The sequence below is a fragment of the Pogona vitticeps genome, chromosome 2 (genome assembly GCF_051106095.1).
Source record: "Pogona vitticeps strain Pit_001003342236 chromosome 2, PviZW2.1, whole genome shotgun sequence".
NCBI lineage: Eukaryota > Metazoa > Chordata > Lepidosauria > Squamata > Agamidae > Pogona > Pogona vitticeps.
In genome coordinates, this window is record NC_135784.1 from 18,239,468 (window position 1) to 18,256,134 (window position 16,667).

Here is a 16,667-nt window from a genome sequence, read left to right on the forward strand (position 1 = left end):
CGAAGTGATTAAACTTCCTTCTTATGTGATTGGCCCCATGCAGCATTTGGCACAAGCACACAGACACACAGACACACAGACACACAGACACACAGACACACACACACACACACACACACACACACACACACACAAACAATCACAAAAAGCAGCACTAGCATCTCCAGACTCTCTTCAGTTTTAAAGTCTTTGCTCAGGAAGACTCCTTCCTGATATGAAGGCAGGTAGAGGTGATCAACAGTCTTGCAGTAAGTCCAAAAACAAAAAAACAAAAACATTGTGCGGTGGTATGTTTCTATATTGAGATAACACCAGTTAACAGGAAAAGTAGACCGCGGCCAGGAGAGATCTCATTAGCCTGGTTTATTAGCACTTGTCATATTTTACAAACCACTGACCAGAATGAGGAAATTGTGTATTGTAGCTCTTCAGAAGGCGCCCTAGAGAGAGCATAAAGGGCAGTTATGCTACAACTCCCAGGGAACAGAGTGCCAGCTTCCTTTTTTTTGTACATTAACCACAGGAAGTAACGTCCATGAGAGACATGTAACCTCGGAGATAGGCCTTGGTCCAGGTGAGTGAAATCTTTAAGTGTGGGTCTGTGGGCTGGAACCCTCAGAATTGTGTCTCAGGGTCAGATTCCAGATTAGGCATCCTTCAGTCTTGAGACACTAGGGTGACGTGCTCTGTATGGAGGACTTGGAGCAGCGTCTAGTGTGGCTGAGGAGGTCAATTCGAGAGGGACAATCCCTTCCAAAATGAAGACAAATATAGCCTGTCCCCTGTCCAGCTCCCTGATTTTGCTGCTTTCAGTGAGTATGGCCAAAAAATGCCCTGTTTCTGTCGCCTTTAGTTCATCCACACGAATCGTTGCACATTCACCCGCTCTTCATTTTGTGATTTCCAATCTACATTGGTTCGTGTTTCTCCCATTCCATACTCCAGTTGTCAAGCTTCACGCTTTCAGATCTTGGACATCAGCAGCTGGAGACCCTTTTGATTTGATCGAGGACATAATTGTTTGTCTTTCTTAGGGTCCATAATACAGTAGGACCACCATAGCCATGGGGGATCGGTTTCAAATACTGTACTTCCCACTCCCGCCTATGGTTATAATGCAGATGAATGCTAGTGATTGCTGTGCCTAGCATGGTCTCTGGCTCCCTCTGTGCTAACTTCATCTTGAGAAATGTACTGTATATTCCTAGCATTTTTCTTTTAATACAGTACAATATTTTACAGTAAATATTTTCATACTGTGGAAAAGTGAATTGTCGAAACTGATCCCATGGATATCAGAATGCTACTGTATCAGCAAAGCTCTTCTCTGGCAGCATTTCCCTAAAGAAATGCCCTTGCTTCCCTTCCAGTGGACTCAGGCGAAGAACTGTAGATTGCTTCAAACATGTTGGGCTGGAGCCAGTGAGTGAGTTCTGAGTCAGTCCTGTCCTCCTTGGACTGTCATGCCTCTAGGATAAATACCACACATTTGGTGTGTGGAGTCGGTAGGTAAACCTTAGAGAACATGGGCAAGCGAAGACACCCAACAATATCTTGTTGCTGTAAAGCCTTGGAAAGTATATACAGTACTGTGCAATATAAGCCTTACTTTACTCTTTGAGTAAAGCAATGACCAAAGTGAAGTTCTCCTGTTACAACTTCCAGCGTTCCTCAGGATGTGCAACACCAGCTGCGGCTGATGGGAGCTGTCTTCCGATAATAGGGAATCCTACCATAATGGAGCTGAAAAAGGCTCTCAAAGGCCATCGGGTCCAACCTCCTGCTCAAGGCAGGAATCCAAGTCAAAGGATATCAGCCAAGCGGTTGTCTGAATCTTCTCTTAAAACCCTCCAGCGTTGGAGCGCTCAACGCCTGCCAAGTTCATGGGTTCCTTCGTCGTACTGCTCTAACAGTTAGGGAGTTTTTTCCTGATATTCAGCCTAAATCTGGCCTCCTGTACCTTGAGCCCATCATTACGCATCCTGCACTCTGGGATGACCGAGAACAGATCATAGAGTCAGAGAATCGTCAAAGGGTTGGGAAGGGATCTTGGAGGTCTTCTAGTCCAACCCCCTGCCCAAGGCAGGAGACCTCCAGCCATCCCGGACAGATGGCCATCCAATCCTTTCCCCAACTCTGCAGTGCCACACATTTTAGCTGGATATTCCTGGTCTTTTCCTCTTAGTGATATACATCAGGGGCATCGTGGAAGTTACGAGATCAACACAAGAGGCAAATGCCTCGGCTGGAGAAGAAACCCGAGGGCGCCCAGTATTACCCGGGCAGGGTGTTCTGGGAGTGTGGGAAGCAGGAGAGCGAGAGGGCGGGGGAGAAGATCCTGTTTCCAAAACGTTTCCCAAGGGCCGCTGAGGAGCAAATCCAGGCCGGACTCTGCCCTTCACCTCTGAGCTCAGGCGGCAGATTGGAGGGGTCGGCGCTTCCCTTGCCAGGAGCCTGGGCTCGCCTCTCAAAGTTTGCTCCTCTGTCGTGGTGGGGGGCCTTCAGAGGAAGGTTGCCGGACCGCCGTGTGTATGTGTGCGTGCGCGTGCGTGTGCACCTGTGCGGGGCACCCCATTCTGTTTAATTTCGCATGTACGAGGTTTTTTTTTTAATTATGTCATGCCCTCCCCCTCACTAGGCGATCGCCGACGCTCCCTCCCTCCTCCACTTCTTCATCCTGCTGCTTGTGTTGGTGGTGGTTGTGAAGAAGGAGCCAGAGGGGGTCGTGGCCGGTGATGAGGGCTCATGCGCCCCTCCTCCTCGGAGCCCCAGCCGGGCTAAGGAAACTCCTGGGCAGAACATCTGATGTGGCCCAGCCTCATCCAGACTCTGCCTCCAGCAGTCCCCAGGTAAATTGAGTTTGAGACCCCTGCTTTACACTCTCGCCTCACGTCTCACACCCACAAGAATTTACAAACTGGAGAGAAACTATACCAGTGCCACAAAAATATGGGATATGTTTTTCTCATAACTGAAACCTTCTAATTCACCAGAGAGTCCAGACAGGAGAAAAAACTTAGAAATGCGCACAGTGTGGGAAATGTTTCTCTTGGAATTCACACCTCACAAGAAAGAGATATACAGTGAATATAAAAAGCTTACACACCCCTGTTAAAATGTCAAGTGTCTGTGATGTAAAAAAAATAAGACAAAGATAAATCACCAGAACTCTTTCCGCCTTTATTGAAACCTATGAACTTTACAACTCGGTTCACCAACAAACTGGTATTTTTTATGGGGAGGGAGAAAAAATTAAAAACTATACCACGAGTGTGGGAAATGGCATGTTTGAAGGCAGCATTTCTGACACATCAGAGCCACATGGATATGATTGGAATCATGATGGTTCCTATCAATACTGTAGTCAGAAAGACTCAATTTGAGCATTTGCTATAATCCACATTTTTTAGCACCTGCAGGAGGCCTTGGAACTGATCCCTGAAGATATGGGGCTCCTCCTGCATGTATTTACTGCCACACAAATGCAGTTGGAGTGCTTCAACTTCCTGCTTATGTGATTGGCCGCATGGAGCATTTGGCACAAACACACAGACACACAATCAAACAAACAATCACAAAAAGCAGCGCTAGCATCTCCAGACTCCCTTCAGTTTTAAAGTCTTTGCTCAGGAAGACTCCTTCCTGATATGAAGGCAGGTAGCGGTGATCAACAATCTTGCAGTAAGACCAAAACAAACAAACAAAAACATTGTGTGGTTGTATGTTTCTATTTTGAGATAACACCAGTTAATAGGAAAAGTAGACCGCGGCCAGGAGAGAACTCATTAGCCTGGTTTATTATCATTTGTCATATTTTACAAACCACTGGCCCGAATAAGGAAATTGTGCATTGTAGCTCTTCAGAAGGCGCCCTAGAGAGAGCATAAAGGGCAGCGATGCTACAACTCCCAGGAAACAGCGCGCCCGCTTCCTTTTTTTGTACATTAACAGGAAGTAACGTCCATGAGAGCCATGTAACCTCGGAGATAGGCCTTGGTCCAGGTGAGTGAAATGTTGATATTTCTAAGTGTGGGTCTGTGGGCTGGAACCCTTCAGAATTCTCTCTCAGGGTCAGATTTCTGATTAGGCATCCTTCAGTCTCGAGAGACTATGGTAACGTGCTCTGTATGGAGGACTTGGAACAGTGTCTAGTGTTTTGACGTTGTACGCGAAGCTGGAGTGTCCTCTCCATAGCACGAAGCCTGGGTAAAAGAATACGGAGGATAGGCTGTTACCCAAGCAGCCAATCCCCCCTCTCCACATCGCTGAAATAGTGCAATGGAAAGGCAAGAGCCAATATAACTGGTTTCAGTGACGTCGCAGGATTTGGCAAAACGACACACACTGCCTCCAGGATTCCGGTTCCAGATTTTGCCTTGAGGTTAACTCCTGAAGCCTTTTCCATCACATGAATTAGACCTTTTGGGAATATTAATACAAGAGGGCAAGTTCCAAAGTATCAGGCCTAGATCACCAAGACCTGTAAATTACCAGCAAGATCACTGCCAGTAAAACAAATTTACAGGCCCAAGACTTTATCCACAGAATCACAAAAGAAGCCTTGTAAGGCACAGATGAATGGAGAAATTATAAGATCTCAAAGTATCCCCAAGTATATACTGAAGATGTCTGGTAACAGATGGTCCCATGTACTACCTACCATTTAAATTGCTGGATGGAAAATACTTGCATATCCCTTATTCATAACATCTTTGCTCCTAACAATCCGATATGGTTGAGACTGTTCATAATGTTTCATTACATTAGTTATTTTGTAAAGATATTTGGAATACATTTATTTTTAACTCTGTATGTTTTTTTCATTGTGACCTGCCCTGAGTCCCTCTTTAGGAGGAACGCAGCTTAGAAATGAAACAGACAAATAAATGCAATACATATTTTTCTACTATTTTTTAAAAATTCCCAAGCAGATCAGATAAGCACTATGTTTACCTCCTTCTTTCAGATTTTTCAAGTAGTCAAGGTTGCAAAATTCTGTGCAGTTCTCTATACCTATCATAAGAAAGTAACTGGCAAAACATTCTATAAATCAAACTGGAAACATGGCATAGTTGCACTGCATAGTGGCAGTGAGGTTTCAAATCTGTCCCTGCGTGTAATCCTCTTCCACTTGAGATTGTTGTTTTGTTTCAATTGAGTCCATCTTCGGCCATGAAAACACCAATTCAGCCACAGCTGTCACCAGTACACCTGTGTTCACACTGACTGGGATGAGTGGTTATAGGGCGCGTTCTTCAAAGTTTCTAAGAAGAACTGCTCTTCTTCCAAAAAGTCATGATCCCGACCAGCTGTCAGGTTGTGTAGCACAAGTTTGGCATAGAGGTCTGCTGGTCCTAATCTTGGAAGATCTTGACAGGCTGTTTTTGTTGTTAGGCTTGATTTTAGGAAGATCTTTAACAAGAGGAGACAAATACAGTGGTGCCCCGCATAATGACGATAATCCCTGCGGCCATTTTTTTTACCTAGAGGCCATTTTGGAACTGCCGATCAGCTGTTGGAAAATCATCGCTATGCGATAATCGGTAAGCGAAACAGCGAACCGATCGTCGAAAATCTTCTTCGCTATGCGGTTTTGTCATTAAACGGGGCGCCCGTTAAGCGAGGCACCACTGTAATGCGTGTTGGAAATGATGCTGGCTTCAGCTCCTGGCAATGTTATCTGGGGAACACTCTGAAATGGAACCGGATTGCTTGGGAGGCCCATCCACAGCTGTTCAAGCTGCCTCCTCTGCTGACTCAAACTCCGTCGCTCCTGGTGCAGATGTTTCTCTTGCTGCTTGAGCTGTTCCATCCGCTGCTGCAAATGATGCAGTTTTGCCTGATGTTCGGACTCTACCCTTCTTGCCTACGGGAGGGCCTTCTCCCCCTTCCTCATGCTTTAGGGAGGACAGCTTGTTCATGCTGTTGATCTCAGCCGTTCTCTGTCTGATGTGCAAAGCTGCTGTGCAGAATTTTTTTCATTTTCTGCCTCAGCTCCTGCTTCTCCTACTCCACAACATCCCGGTCTCTAGCCAATTGCTCCTCCTTGGATCTTGACTCACTGGCTTTGAGTTTTCAGTTCTGCTTGTTCCTTAGCCAGGCCCATGATGGCCCCTTCTCTTTGAGAGTCAATCTGCAGCGCCCGTTCAACCTCCCGCTCTGTGCAAGATTTCTCCTGCGTGCGAAGCTCTGACCACTCTGCAGCCAGTTTATGACGCTGCTCCGCAGCACATTTCTGCGTGACCGATTTCTGCTCCTCTAGCCAAGAATTCTTTGCTCTCTCTAATTCTGCCCACTCCATAGCCAGCTGCTGAGTCATGACCCTTCTCTGTTCTTCTAGAGAGTGTTGCAAAGACTCAGCTTTCGATTGCTCGGTTGTTACCCTCCAGCGTTCCTGCTCTAGAAGGCGAGTCTGTCCATTTAGCCTGGCCTCCATTTTAGAGATGACCTCTTGGGGCCGAGCTTGTTCATCCTCCAGGTCTCTCTGCTGCTCGGCCAGACGTTTTTGCAGAACCCGTAATGGCTCATTCCGTGGTTGGGCCCCAATCTCAAGTCCCTGGTGTGTGGGGTTGGGAGTGGCCTCTACTTTATTGGCGAGATCATTCAGACTGCTGGAGAACATCTCCATCTGGTCGATGATACCATTCGAAGACCTGGTGTAGGAGGTGGCAGGGGTCATAGCATCCATCTCCTGAGCCTTCAGCCATTTTAGCCGTTGCAAGGGCTCCTCGTGGTCTTTGCGCCTTTCTCGGATGGACATCCGCTGAAGCTCCCGCAGCCGATCGATCTCCTTCACCCTTTCCTGCTCCAGCTCTGTGAGTTGGCGCTGGTGTCGAGCCAGCATCTCTGATTTGGCCTGCTCCACACTCTGGCAGCGAGACACGTATTGCTCTGCCGACTCCTGACTCTCTTGCTGTGTGCGCTCCTCACGCTGGCGGTATGACTCCTCAGTCCCCTTCACGCGGTTCCTGTGAGCGTTCTCAGTGACTTCCGGATCCTCCTGATGACGCTGCTGCAGACCTTCCGGCCACAGTTTCTGTTGATTCTTCTCCAGCTCCAGCCGCCTTGCCGGGCCTTCCAGCGCAGGGATATGGGTCTGGGCAACTAGCCGTTCTGCCTGGTAACCAGCCAGGCTCTCTGGCAGCGGCTGCGCTTGCACTTCTGCCAGTCTTTCTTCATACTCAGCAGTACTTGGTGAACTCACCTGATGGGGTTCAGAAAGCAGAAGCTGGAGATGTTTAGGAATCCTTGGGAATGTCTTGCTGTCCTTGCAAAACTGCTGCTGCTGCTGCTGTTGCATCTCCATGGGGAGTCCCTTTCATGGACTCAGATGGAAAAGCAGGCGTAGTCTTTTCCTGAGATCTCAACCGAGGCACAGGAGACTCGGGTTCTTCTAACATGGCAGGTTTATCCACTTGGACAAGTGACTGCTGGTGTCTTGGTGCAGACGTGGCACGCTGAAAGGTAAGAGGAATGGAATCGGCCTCCACTCCCTCTGAGGGCCCAGGTCTCTCCTCCGTCCCCTTCTCCTGTATTCGTGATTTCTTCTGCATTAAGACATTACCGAGCCAGCTGTCACCCTCATCCCCATTGGGTTCAGGCTTCTGTGCTGCTGCTTCAGGAGCTGGCCTGGGTCCGGAAGGGAACTGGCTGGTAAGAGGAGGGTATCCGCTCTCTGAAGGTCCAAGGGGCCCTTCCACTGTGGCTCCTCTTGTGCTGCTCTTCCTGGAGTCCCTTGGCAGAGGGGAAGGTCACAAGTCAAAATCTTCCTCTTTCAGTCCCAGCCAATCCGCCCCAACTCTGCTGCATCCTGGGCTGGGAGAAGGTGGAGCGGAAGGCTTCCGATCGCTGGTCTGTTTTGAGCTCACTGAGGTTCTCTGAGGAAAACCTGACAGATTGTCGTCTTGACTGCCGTCCTTCTGGAGTTGAAGCCATGGTGGGTTGGTAGCCTCCAAAAGGGAACTCGTCCCCTTTAGACTGTCTTCCTTCTCTGCCTGCTTTTCATTTTTCTTATCCAGTTTCAGTGGAAGTGAGAGATCCCGACGAGAGGCAAAAGTCTAGGCTGGAGAAGAAACCCGAGGGCGCCCAGAAGAGGAGAAAGAGAGAGAGTGAGAGCGAGTGAGAGAGAGAGAAGACTGAGACGCTTCCTGACAGATCCTGCTTTCAAATCCAGGCTGGACTCTGCCCTTCACCTCTGAGCTCAGGCTGCAGATTGGAGGGGTCGGCGCTTCCCTTGCCAGGAGCCTGGCTTGGCTTCAGTCACATGATAGGAAGTGGCAGCCAAGAGCAAAGGAGTCTGAGGGGAGGGAGATGATGGAAGATTGAAAGGGAGGTTCAAAGGCCAAGATCTCCCCCTGGAAATGGGAGAGGAGATCAGGTGACAAGGCGTGGCTCCACATTTATTTATTTTTTGGAGTGGTTGCAGGCGGGGGGGGGGGAGGGAGAGATTTTTGGGAGGGGAATCTGCGCAGGTCGAGATCCTGGACCTTCCCTCAAATCAAGGAAGGAGCAAACGGACTCCATTATAGTCAGATTGCAATTCAACGCAATGGAAGGTTCTAGAATCTAGATGCATTGTGGCAAGAACCAGTGAACCGGTCAGGCAACCCAATGGTTTGTTGGATGGTCAAGCAATCTAGATGTAAATTTCAAAGGGGAAGGGCCTGCAACACAAACTTGTTTGTTTACATGCTGACCAATTAGAGAGTTTGTTGTTCCCGGGTAGGGAGGCTCCACCCCTGTTTCCGGCCCTCCTGGCCATGAGGTGATTCAGCCACCGTTGTTGGTCAGCATTCCTGCACAGGCTCTTCACCTGGAAAGATGTAAAGGTTCCATGCCGGCCCACTGAGCCTGGAGACCCCTCCAGCCACGTGGGGCCAGACCAGAAGAACATTGTACTCGCTATTTTTATTCCTGTATCTACCTGAAACCTTCTAAATTCTTATCTTCGTGAGTACAATATAGATTTCTTTCTTTTATATAAAAAGGCCTCCTGAGTGTTATTCTTGAGTGCTAGTGTTTGGTGAGGGGCGGGTACAAAGGGAAACTTGTAGCTAATTCTGCCTGAACCGGCTGGCACTTCTGCTGTGCATTTTGTACTGGAATTCAGTACAGTACCAGAACTCTCAACATGGTTAAGTGCAGGGAATTGGGATTTCTCGAGGGGAAGGCAGCCTGGGATGGGGTTGGAAGTCTCCCAAGACCAAGGCTTCTCCCTCCCCAATAATCCCGTCCTGTGTCTCCTCTCAATTCCTTTGGAGGGGAAAAGGGGAGCCAGTTTCTCCCAAGGGTGCCTAGGCTCCAAGCCGTGACGTGGGGAGCCCCTTTCCCTTTTGCCCCTCAGTGCACTTCTGGGGGGGATGGTGAGTCTCCCCAAGGATTTGGGGGTCAGGGGATCCTTGAGGAGGCAAATAGGCAGCGAGAGAGGATCTCTTCCCCTCCTCCAGATTGGCCCCCAAAGTTTGGTTTCCTGATGCAAAGCCTTGCAGCCCCCCCCCCCCCGTCGGCCGACCACACGACCACCTACAGAAGCTGGCTTGGTTGTCCGTTGACGGGGAAGAGGAGCCCAAAAATAGGATTTTCCCAGGGCTCCTCCTCCTCCTATGCTATCAAGTCAGTTCTGACATTTGATGACCCTTTTCATGGTTTTCTAAGCGGAGAATACACCGAAGTGGCGTCCCCTTCCCTTCTTCTGGGGACACCCTGGGATTGTGTTGCTCCCCCAAGGCTACCCAGGCTGGCTCAACTGGCAGGAGGCACAGAGGAGGAATCGAACTCCCAACTTATGGCTCCCCTGCCAAGTGCCTGACTCACTGAGATGTCCAGACAGCTCTTTCTCTTGCCTCGGAGACCCCCTAAATTAAGACCAATGTTGTCGTGGTTATGTGTGAGAGAGATGAACTGAGCACTCAGCAGGAGAGGGAGGAAGAGGAGAGGGCAGCTGTGGCTGGCGGCTTTTGTCATTTCCAACTTTTTTTTCTTTCTCCTAGAATGGAATGATCATTAGCAGAAAAATGTCCTGACTTAGCAGCCTGTGAAGGGTGTCGTCTGATAAAGACAGTGTTTGCTCACAGAGAGGGGGGGGGGAGAGACAGAAGGAAGGACCCCTTTAATTCCACTGAAGGTTTGCTTCGAACATAAACCAGCAATTTAGGAGCAGACGTTTATTGGCCTTAATCGAGAAAGAGCTTCTGATGTCCTCATGGCTGAGAGCAGTGCCCGATTCTGGGAGAGGTCATTGCGGAAAATCTTGGAGGAGGAAGTTGTCAGCTCAGATATACAGCTCCAGAGCTTCAGGCGGTTCTCCTACGAGGAAGCAGAAGGGCCCCGAGAAGCTTGCAGCCGACTCCACAGTCTCTGTTGTTGGTGGCTGAAGCCAGAAAGGCACACCAAGGCTCAGATCCTGGACCTGGTGATCCTGGAGCAGTTCCTGGCCATCCTTCCCCCGGAGATGTCCCGCTGGGTGAGGGAATGTGGAGCGGAGACCAGTTCCCAGGCGGTGGCCCTGGCCGAAGGCTTCCTCCTGAGCCAGGCAGAAGAGGAGCGGAAGGTGAGGGGATTCCCACTTGGGGCTCTTAAGACGGGTCACCTCCATCCCTGTGGCCCCTTCCTCTGCCCCACAGCCCCTCCTGAGGCCCCTCGTGCTGCCATGGCCCCCCCATGCTTCTGCGGTTCTGCCTAACTTTGGTGCACCGCCTCTTCTCTTCGGAAGCAAAGTCTCCACAGGAAGCATGGCTCTTGATTCAGAGTAGAAAAACCCTTCCAGATGTCTGTGGAAAGCTTGATCCTCCTTTTAAACAAGTCACCCTTGTTATTTTTTCTGTAAGAAAATTCCAGATTTCTCTTTCTGCCCCAGAGAGACCCCAAAAGGAGACAGTGAGGTTTCTGATGGGATTGGAGGTGGTGGCTCTCTACCTCTCCCTACACCCCAGAAGTCCTCTACCTTTTATCTAATGGATGAGAGATCCAGTGCAGGGACTGGGTGGATAGTTCAGTTGTTGAGGTCGCTGGCTGCAGAGCCAGAGGTTGGGAGCTTGATTCCCCCCACTGGGCCTCCTGGGAAAAGAGCCAGCCTGGGTAGCCTTGGGCCAGCGGCACAGTCCCAGAAATACCCCCATAAAAAGCGATTGGAAAACCACTTCTAAGTACTGTACAGTATTCTCTACCATAAGTCAGAATGGACCTGACGGTACACACTTCTTATTATTACGTATACCCCAGAAATAGTCCTCCTCCCATCTGATGGGTGGCAAATTTAAAGGAGGATCTTTTAAGATGTTCTACAAGGGGCTTACAGTCCTTTGGAAATATCCAGAGACAGACATCCCCTGACCCCCGAATTCTACCACCAACCTTCCAGTCTTTGTCCCTTTCTCGTTCCTTTTCTGTCGTCCTTCTGGACTTAATCCTTCGTTGTTCTTTCAGGGGAAAAATCTCTCTGTGGACATTCAGCCTGATTTCTCAGTAACAGAGAAGGCGGCACAGTCGGAGAGTAGACAACATCTTCTGCCAAGGGGGAACACGCCAGGCGGTGAAGGAGGTGCCAGTTTGCAGGGTAAAGTCAAATGCCGGCAGGGGAAATGAAGAGGGTGATATCCTTGTCTGAAGGATGGAGGAGAAGCATGGGCTGCGTGGATATCTCCCTGAGTCTCCACCCCCTATTTCTATATATTGTCTTTTAATTATTCTGACTCCCTAAAGGTTACCAGTCCATCTCATATTTGGTCTTCCACTTTTTCTGCTGCCGTTAATCTTTCCCAGCATGATCTTTTCGAGAGAATCTTCCCTTTTCATGAGGTGCCCAAAGTAGGACAGTCTAATTTTCCGGCATCTCTCGCACATTAGGTGGAATGTTTTAATTACCAGCACTTTAAGGACTTTAAACGAGAAAAGAAATGCTTAGGTTCGTGGTCAGAAGGTCAAAGAGAAAAGGTGCAGCCCCACCCAGAGGAAATGGAGATTATATCTATGTGCCTGAAATACAAATTCAGGATAGGTCAGAATCCAAATTGTCTCTCTCCGTCCAGTTGTCATTGCATCGCTGGTTGCATCTCAGGCCTGAGAACAACAATCCTGTGAGGTAGGTCTGGTTGCGGAAGAATAACTGAGCTGTGATCATTCGGTGGGTTTCATGGCAGTTCTGAGTTTCAGTGGCAACGAGCTCTCCTAAGTCTCAGGCTAAGAGCTGTCCTTCCCCCCCTTCCATTGCAATCTTTTGAACTTGACTGGAGTTAGTTTCTTGTAAGTTTTAGAAAAAGGAAGCCGTGTGAATCTGTGCTACCATATCAGGTCAAAAGCAAAACAACATTAAAAATAAAGTAGACAAAATGGTTCATGGGCAAATCCAGTTCCTCAGAGAAATTCTGGGCTTCCTGTCTGAGTAAAAGATAGCAATTAGTTTTTAAGGTTACACAAAAATTTTGTCAGCCTTCTTTTATTAGTATTAGTATTAATATTAGTATTAGAATTAGTATTGGTCTAAATTTCTAGTACGTGTTTATAGGATTTTGATCTTTGTCTCTGTGAGAAACGGTTGCAACTGATGCCGCATTCCCATACAGGAGCTGGAATGATGCCAGTAGCAAAGACTCCGCCATCTTCCCTTCCTTCGGACGGAGTGGAACCCCATCAGGTAAGCAGAAGGGCTAAACTGCAGTCCATCCGTACAGCAAATGCTCTCATCCCATCCCTGGGAAGAATCAAGGGGGCATTTGTTCCAGTTTTGCTTGTGTCAGAACATTTCCAAAACAAAAACCATTACGTGCTTTATATTTGGGATTTCAGGAAAATGAGATATTAAACGTGGGAGGAATGAAAACTGATGGAGTCACCCATCCAGACCCCACAGCTTTGAGTGCTTAACTCTTGAAAGTCCTTTGTATTCTTTAGCCATGCCTGTCCTGAATTTGGCTGGTTGCCCCCTTTCTTAAAGGAGTTCCTTGCTGTAACACCTATACAGTAGTGCCCCTTTATCTGCAGGATCAGTATCCACTGATATATATTTCCACAACGTCATTACCAGAATTGGCCCACAAGAGATAGACAGAAACCGTGCTAGAGAAAGCATTCGCTATTAAAATACAATTTGCTATAACATAATCCTTCTGAAGGAAATCAATCCTGAGTGCTCAGTGGAAGGACAGATCCTGAAGCTGAGGCTCCAATACTTTGGCCATCTCATGAGAAGAGAAGACTCCCTCGAAAACCCCTGATGTTGGGAAAATGTGAGGGCAAGAGGAGAAGGGGACCACAGAGGACGAGATGGTTGGACAGTGTCATCAGCTACCAAAATGAATTTGATCCAACTCCGGGAGGCAGTGGAAGACAGGAGGGCCTGGTGTGCTCTGGTCCATGGGGTCACGAAGAGTCAGACACGACTTAACGACTGAACAACAACAACATAATCCGTGTTGTTCAGCATCAGCGGGAAGTTTGGATCTGATCTCCCGTGGATATGGAGGTCCTACTGTATATCAAGAAAGTATAACATAGTTGTCTCCATGGTGAGAAAAGCAGGACCCTCCTGTATCAGATTGGTTTCTCACAAGAGTTCCCTATGGCAAGCCCAAACATGGGGCAGATAAATCCCTTTATATCTCTATCTCGCCTGATTCAGACACCTGTTTTGGAGGGTTGTATTAAAGTAGCTCTCCGCTGTGAGAAAAATACACTTTTTTCTCCAGGCTTCTGTGACCTTTGAAGAGGTGGCCGTGTGTTTCACCCAGGAGGAGTGGGCGCTGCTGGATCCTGACCAGAGGGCCCTACAGAGGGAAGTCATGGAGGAGAATTCTAGGATGGTGACATCTCTGGGTAAGGTCCACTCTTTTCCTAGTAATTGAAAAAAAAAAATCCAAAAGGTGGAGAGAAATGCTGAGATCGGAAAGTGGGTGATGAAAGTATGATGTAGATGGAAGAGGCCGTCACCAGGAGCCAAGAAAGGGACACGTTGGGTGCAGATTGTCCGTTTCTGGTGATACCCAGAATTCAGTCTTGGTCTGTGATTGTCTCTCTTCTCTGCAGATAATTTGAAGAAAACAGCCATATGTCCAAAGAGCAGCAAGTGCTTTGTGCAGAAAATGGATCTTGTCAGACATTGGCAAACACACACAAATGTTAAAAGAATTACTGGAGGGAAACCCTACAAATGCATCCTGTGTGGGAAACATTTTGCCCAAAAGATGACCCTGATCCTTCACAAGAGGACCCACATTGCAAAGAAAAGTGTCAGGGAGAAGCCACACAAATGCCAGGAGTGTGAGAAATGTTTTCCTCAAAAGACAGTCTTGAAAAAACATCATACTCGGCACAACGGAGAGAAACCATACCAATCTGAGGAGTGCGGGAAAGGTTTTACCTGGAATGCAAACGTTATGAAGCATCAGAGAGTTCATACAAGAGAGAAACCGTACAAATGTCTGAAGTGTAGCAAACATTTTTCTTGCAGTACAACCCTTCTGAGCCATCAGAGAGTCCACAGAGGAGAAAAACGATACAAATGTCAAGAATGTGGGAAATGTTTTTCTCAAAATTTGATCCTTCTGGTGCACCAGAGAGTCCACACAGGAGAGAAGCCGTACCAATGTCAGGAGTGTGAGAAGTGTTTTTCTCAAAACTCAAACTTTCTGAGGCACAAAAGAGTTCATACAGGTGAGAAACCGTACAAATGTCAGGAGTGTGAGAAGCCTTTTTCTCAGAACTCAGACTTTCTGAGGCACAAAAGAGTCCACACAGGAGAGAAACCGTACAAATGTCAGGAGTGTGAAAAGTGTTTTTCTCGTAACTCAGTCCTTCTGAGGCACAAAAGAGTTCATTCTGGAGAAAAACCCTACAAATGTAAGGATTGCGGGAAATGTTTTTCTCAGAAATCGCACCTTGTGAGGCATGAGAGAGTCCACACAGGAGAGAAACCCTACAAATGCAAGGAGTGCGGGAAAGCATTTGCTTGGAATTCACAGCTTATGAATCATTATAAAGTCCACACAGGAGGACATGTCAACAAGTGCCCCAAGTTTAGGAAATGTTTTGTTCTAATTTCAGACCTTGTGAAGCATCAGAAAGTCCACACAGGTGAGAAACTGTAGAAGTGTCAGGAGTGTGAGAACTGTTTTTGTAAGAACTCCCACCTTCTGAGGCACAAATGTGTTCATATTAGAGAGAAAATGTGCAAATGCCAGGAGTGTCGAAAAGTTTTGATCACAGTTCCCAGTTTGAGAACTTCAAAGAATCCACACCGGAGGTCAACTTTACAAGTGTCAAGAATGTGGGAAATGTTTCATTCAGAATTCAAAGATTCTGAAGCATCAGATTGTACACACGAGAGAGAAATCATACTGGTGCCAGGCCTGTGGCAAATGTTTTTCTCAAGAGTATAAATCTTCTGATTCACCAGAGAGTCTACACAGGAGAGAAACCATATAAATGGTAACAATGTGGGAAATGGTTTTCTTGCCGTTCAAACCTTCTGGTGTACCAGAGAGTCCACACAAGAGAAAAACCATACAAATGTAAGGAATATGGGAAATCAACTCTTTTGTTTCATCAGGTACTTGACAGGGGAGAGAAGCCACACAAATGCCAGGAGTGCGGGAAATACTTTGCTCAGACTTCACAACTTGTGAACCATAAAAGAATCAATTGAGGAAAGCAACCGTACGAGTGCCAGGAGTGTGGGCAGTCTTTTGCGAAGAACTCAAAATCTTGTGACCCACTGTTAGTTAGGGTTCATATCTTGACTCCTCTAGTTTTAAGTGAGACTCTGGAAACGTGTTGCAAAATCACAACTAATCTTTATTAGATTATATAACAATAAATCTGTTTGCCTAAACTCAGCTTCTGCGGTTTCTCTCCAACAGGTCCAGCGAGGGCATCCAAAGGTCCTTTGCAAAGGGGTTACAACTCAACTCGTCCCAGGGTCCTTTCAAAAACGGATTAGTGTTATCCAAGCCAAAAGTCTCTAATTGCGGGTCTGGTAAAGGGGTCGTGTCCTCATCTCGCACCTCCGTCTCATAAGGTTCCCCCTCTCCTCACAGGCGGGTCCACGGTCCATTAAGTACCCCTTCCTCTGGGCTTCTTCCAGACGCCATGCCCGGCGTTCACCCCCCCCCCCCAAGTATTACGTCCATCTCTCCTTTTCCCGCCAAACCATCCCCTGTCTAGGTGGCTACTGTCAACTTTATCAGTTCCCGCTCCAATTCTTGGGTATCAACTCCCCGCTGTTTGGTCTCGATGGGCGGTGCAGGTGGGTTTGTCTGAGGCTCTTGTTCCTTTGTGAGGGAGGACGACACTCCGGCGAGAGCCTTTACACCAGGGGTCTCAGACATGCGGCCCGGGGGCCATTTGCAGCCCGCCGGACAATAGTTTGTGGCCCCCACCTTGCCTGCCCCCCCTAAAGTGCCCACGCGTCCTCTGCTGTCAAGAGTCAAAAAAAAAAAGCCTTGCCTCGCTTGCCGGCTCTCTCCCAAGACAGCGCCTCTTGCACCCTCCATCCGGAACTGCAGCCTGCCAGCCAGCCCACTTATCTGCTGACTGCAGTTCTGGATGGAGGGTGCAAGAGGCGCTGTTTTGGGAGAGAGCCGGTGAGCGAGGCGCACTGCCAGCCCTTTCCGCTGAGTCGCAGCCAAGCGATGCCTGAGAGCGGAGCTCGCTCCTGGCCTGTCCTCGAAGAGCGC

General features: G+C 48.2%; 1 protein-coding gene and 1 pseudogene across 3 annotated transcripts; one reads left to right on the forward strand and one right to left on the reverse strand.

Moving 5' to 3' along the window:
- Positions 1-4,668: 4,668 nt before the first annotated feature.
- Positions 4,669-8,056, reverse strand: LOC110071584 (fas-binding factor 1 homolog pseudogene; annotated as a pseudogene). Its single transcript, XR_013542616.1, has one exon. The product of XR_013542616.1 is annotated as a fas-binding factor 1 homolog pseudogene (transcript).
- A 230-nt stretch (positions 8,057-8,286) lies between these two features.
- On the forward strand, positions 8,287-15,823 carry LOC140701303 (uncharacterized). 2 transcript variants are annotated; one of them, XM_078388157.1, is made up of 6 exons: positions 8,287-8,377; positions 9,990-10,549; positions 11,425-11,554; positions 12,561-12,631; positions 13,683-13,809; positions 14,020-15,823. In XM_078388157.1, exons 2-6 carry the CDS (start codon positions 10,202-10,204, stop codon positions 15,078-15,080), a joined length of 1,737 nt encoding a protein of 578 aa, XP_078244283.1. In that variant the 5' UTR covers positions 8,287-8,377; positions 9,990-10,201; the 3' UTR covers positions 15,081-15,823. The 2 variants fall into 2 exon arrangements, with proteins under 2 accessions (XP_078244283.1, XP_078244282.1); XM_078388156.1 differs by lacking the exon at positions 8,287-8,377 and adding an exon at positions 8,446-8,949.
- The last annotated feature ends 844 nt before the right edge of the window (positions 15,824-16,667 follow it).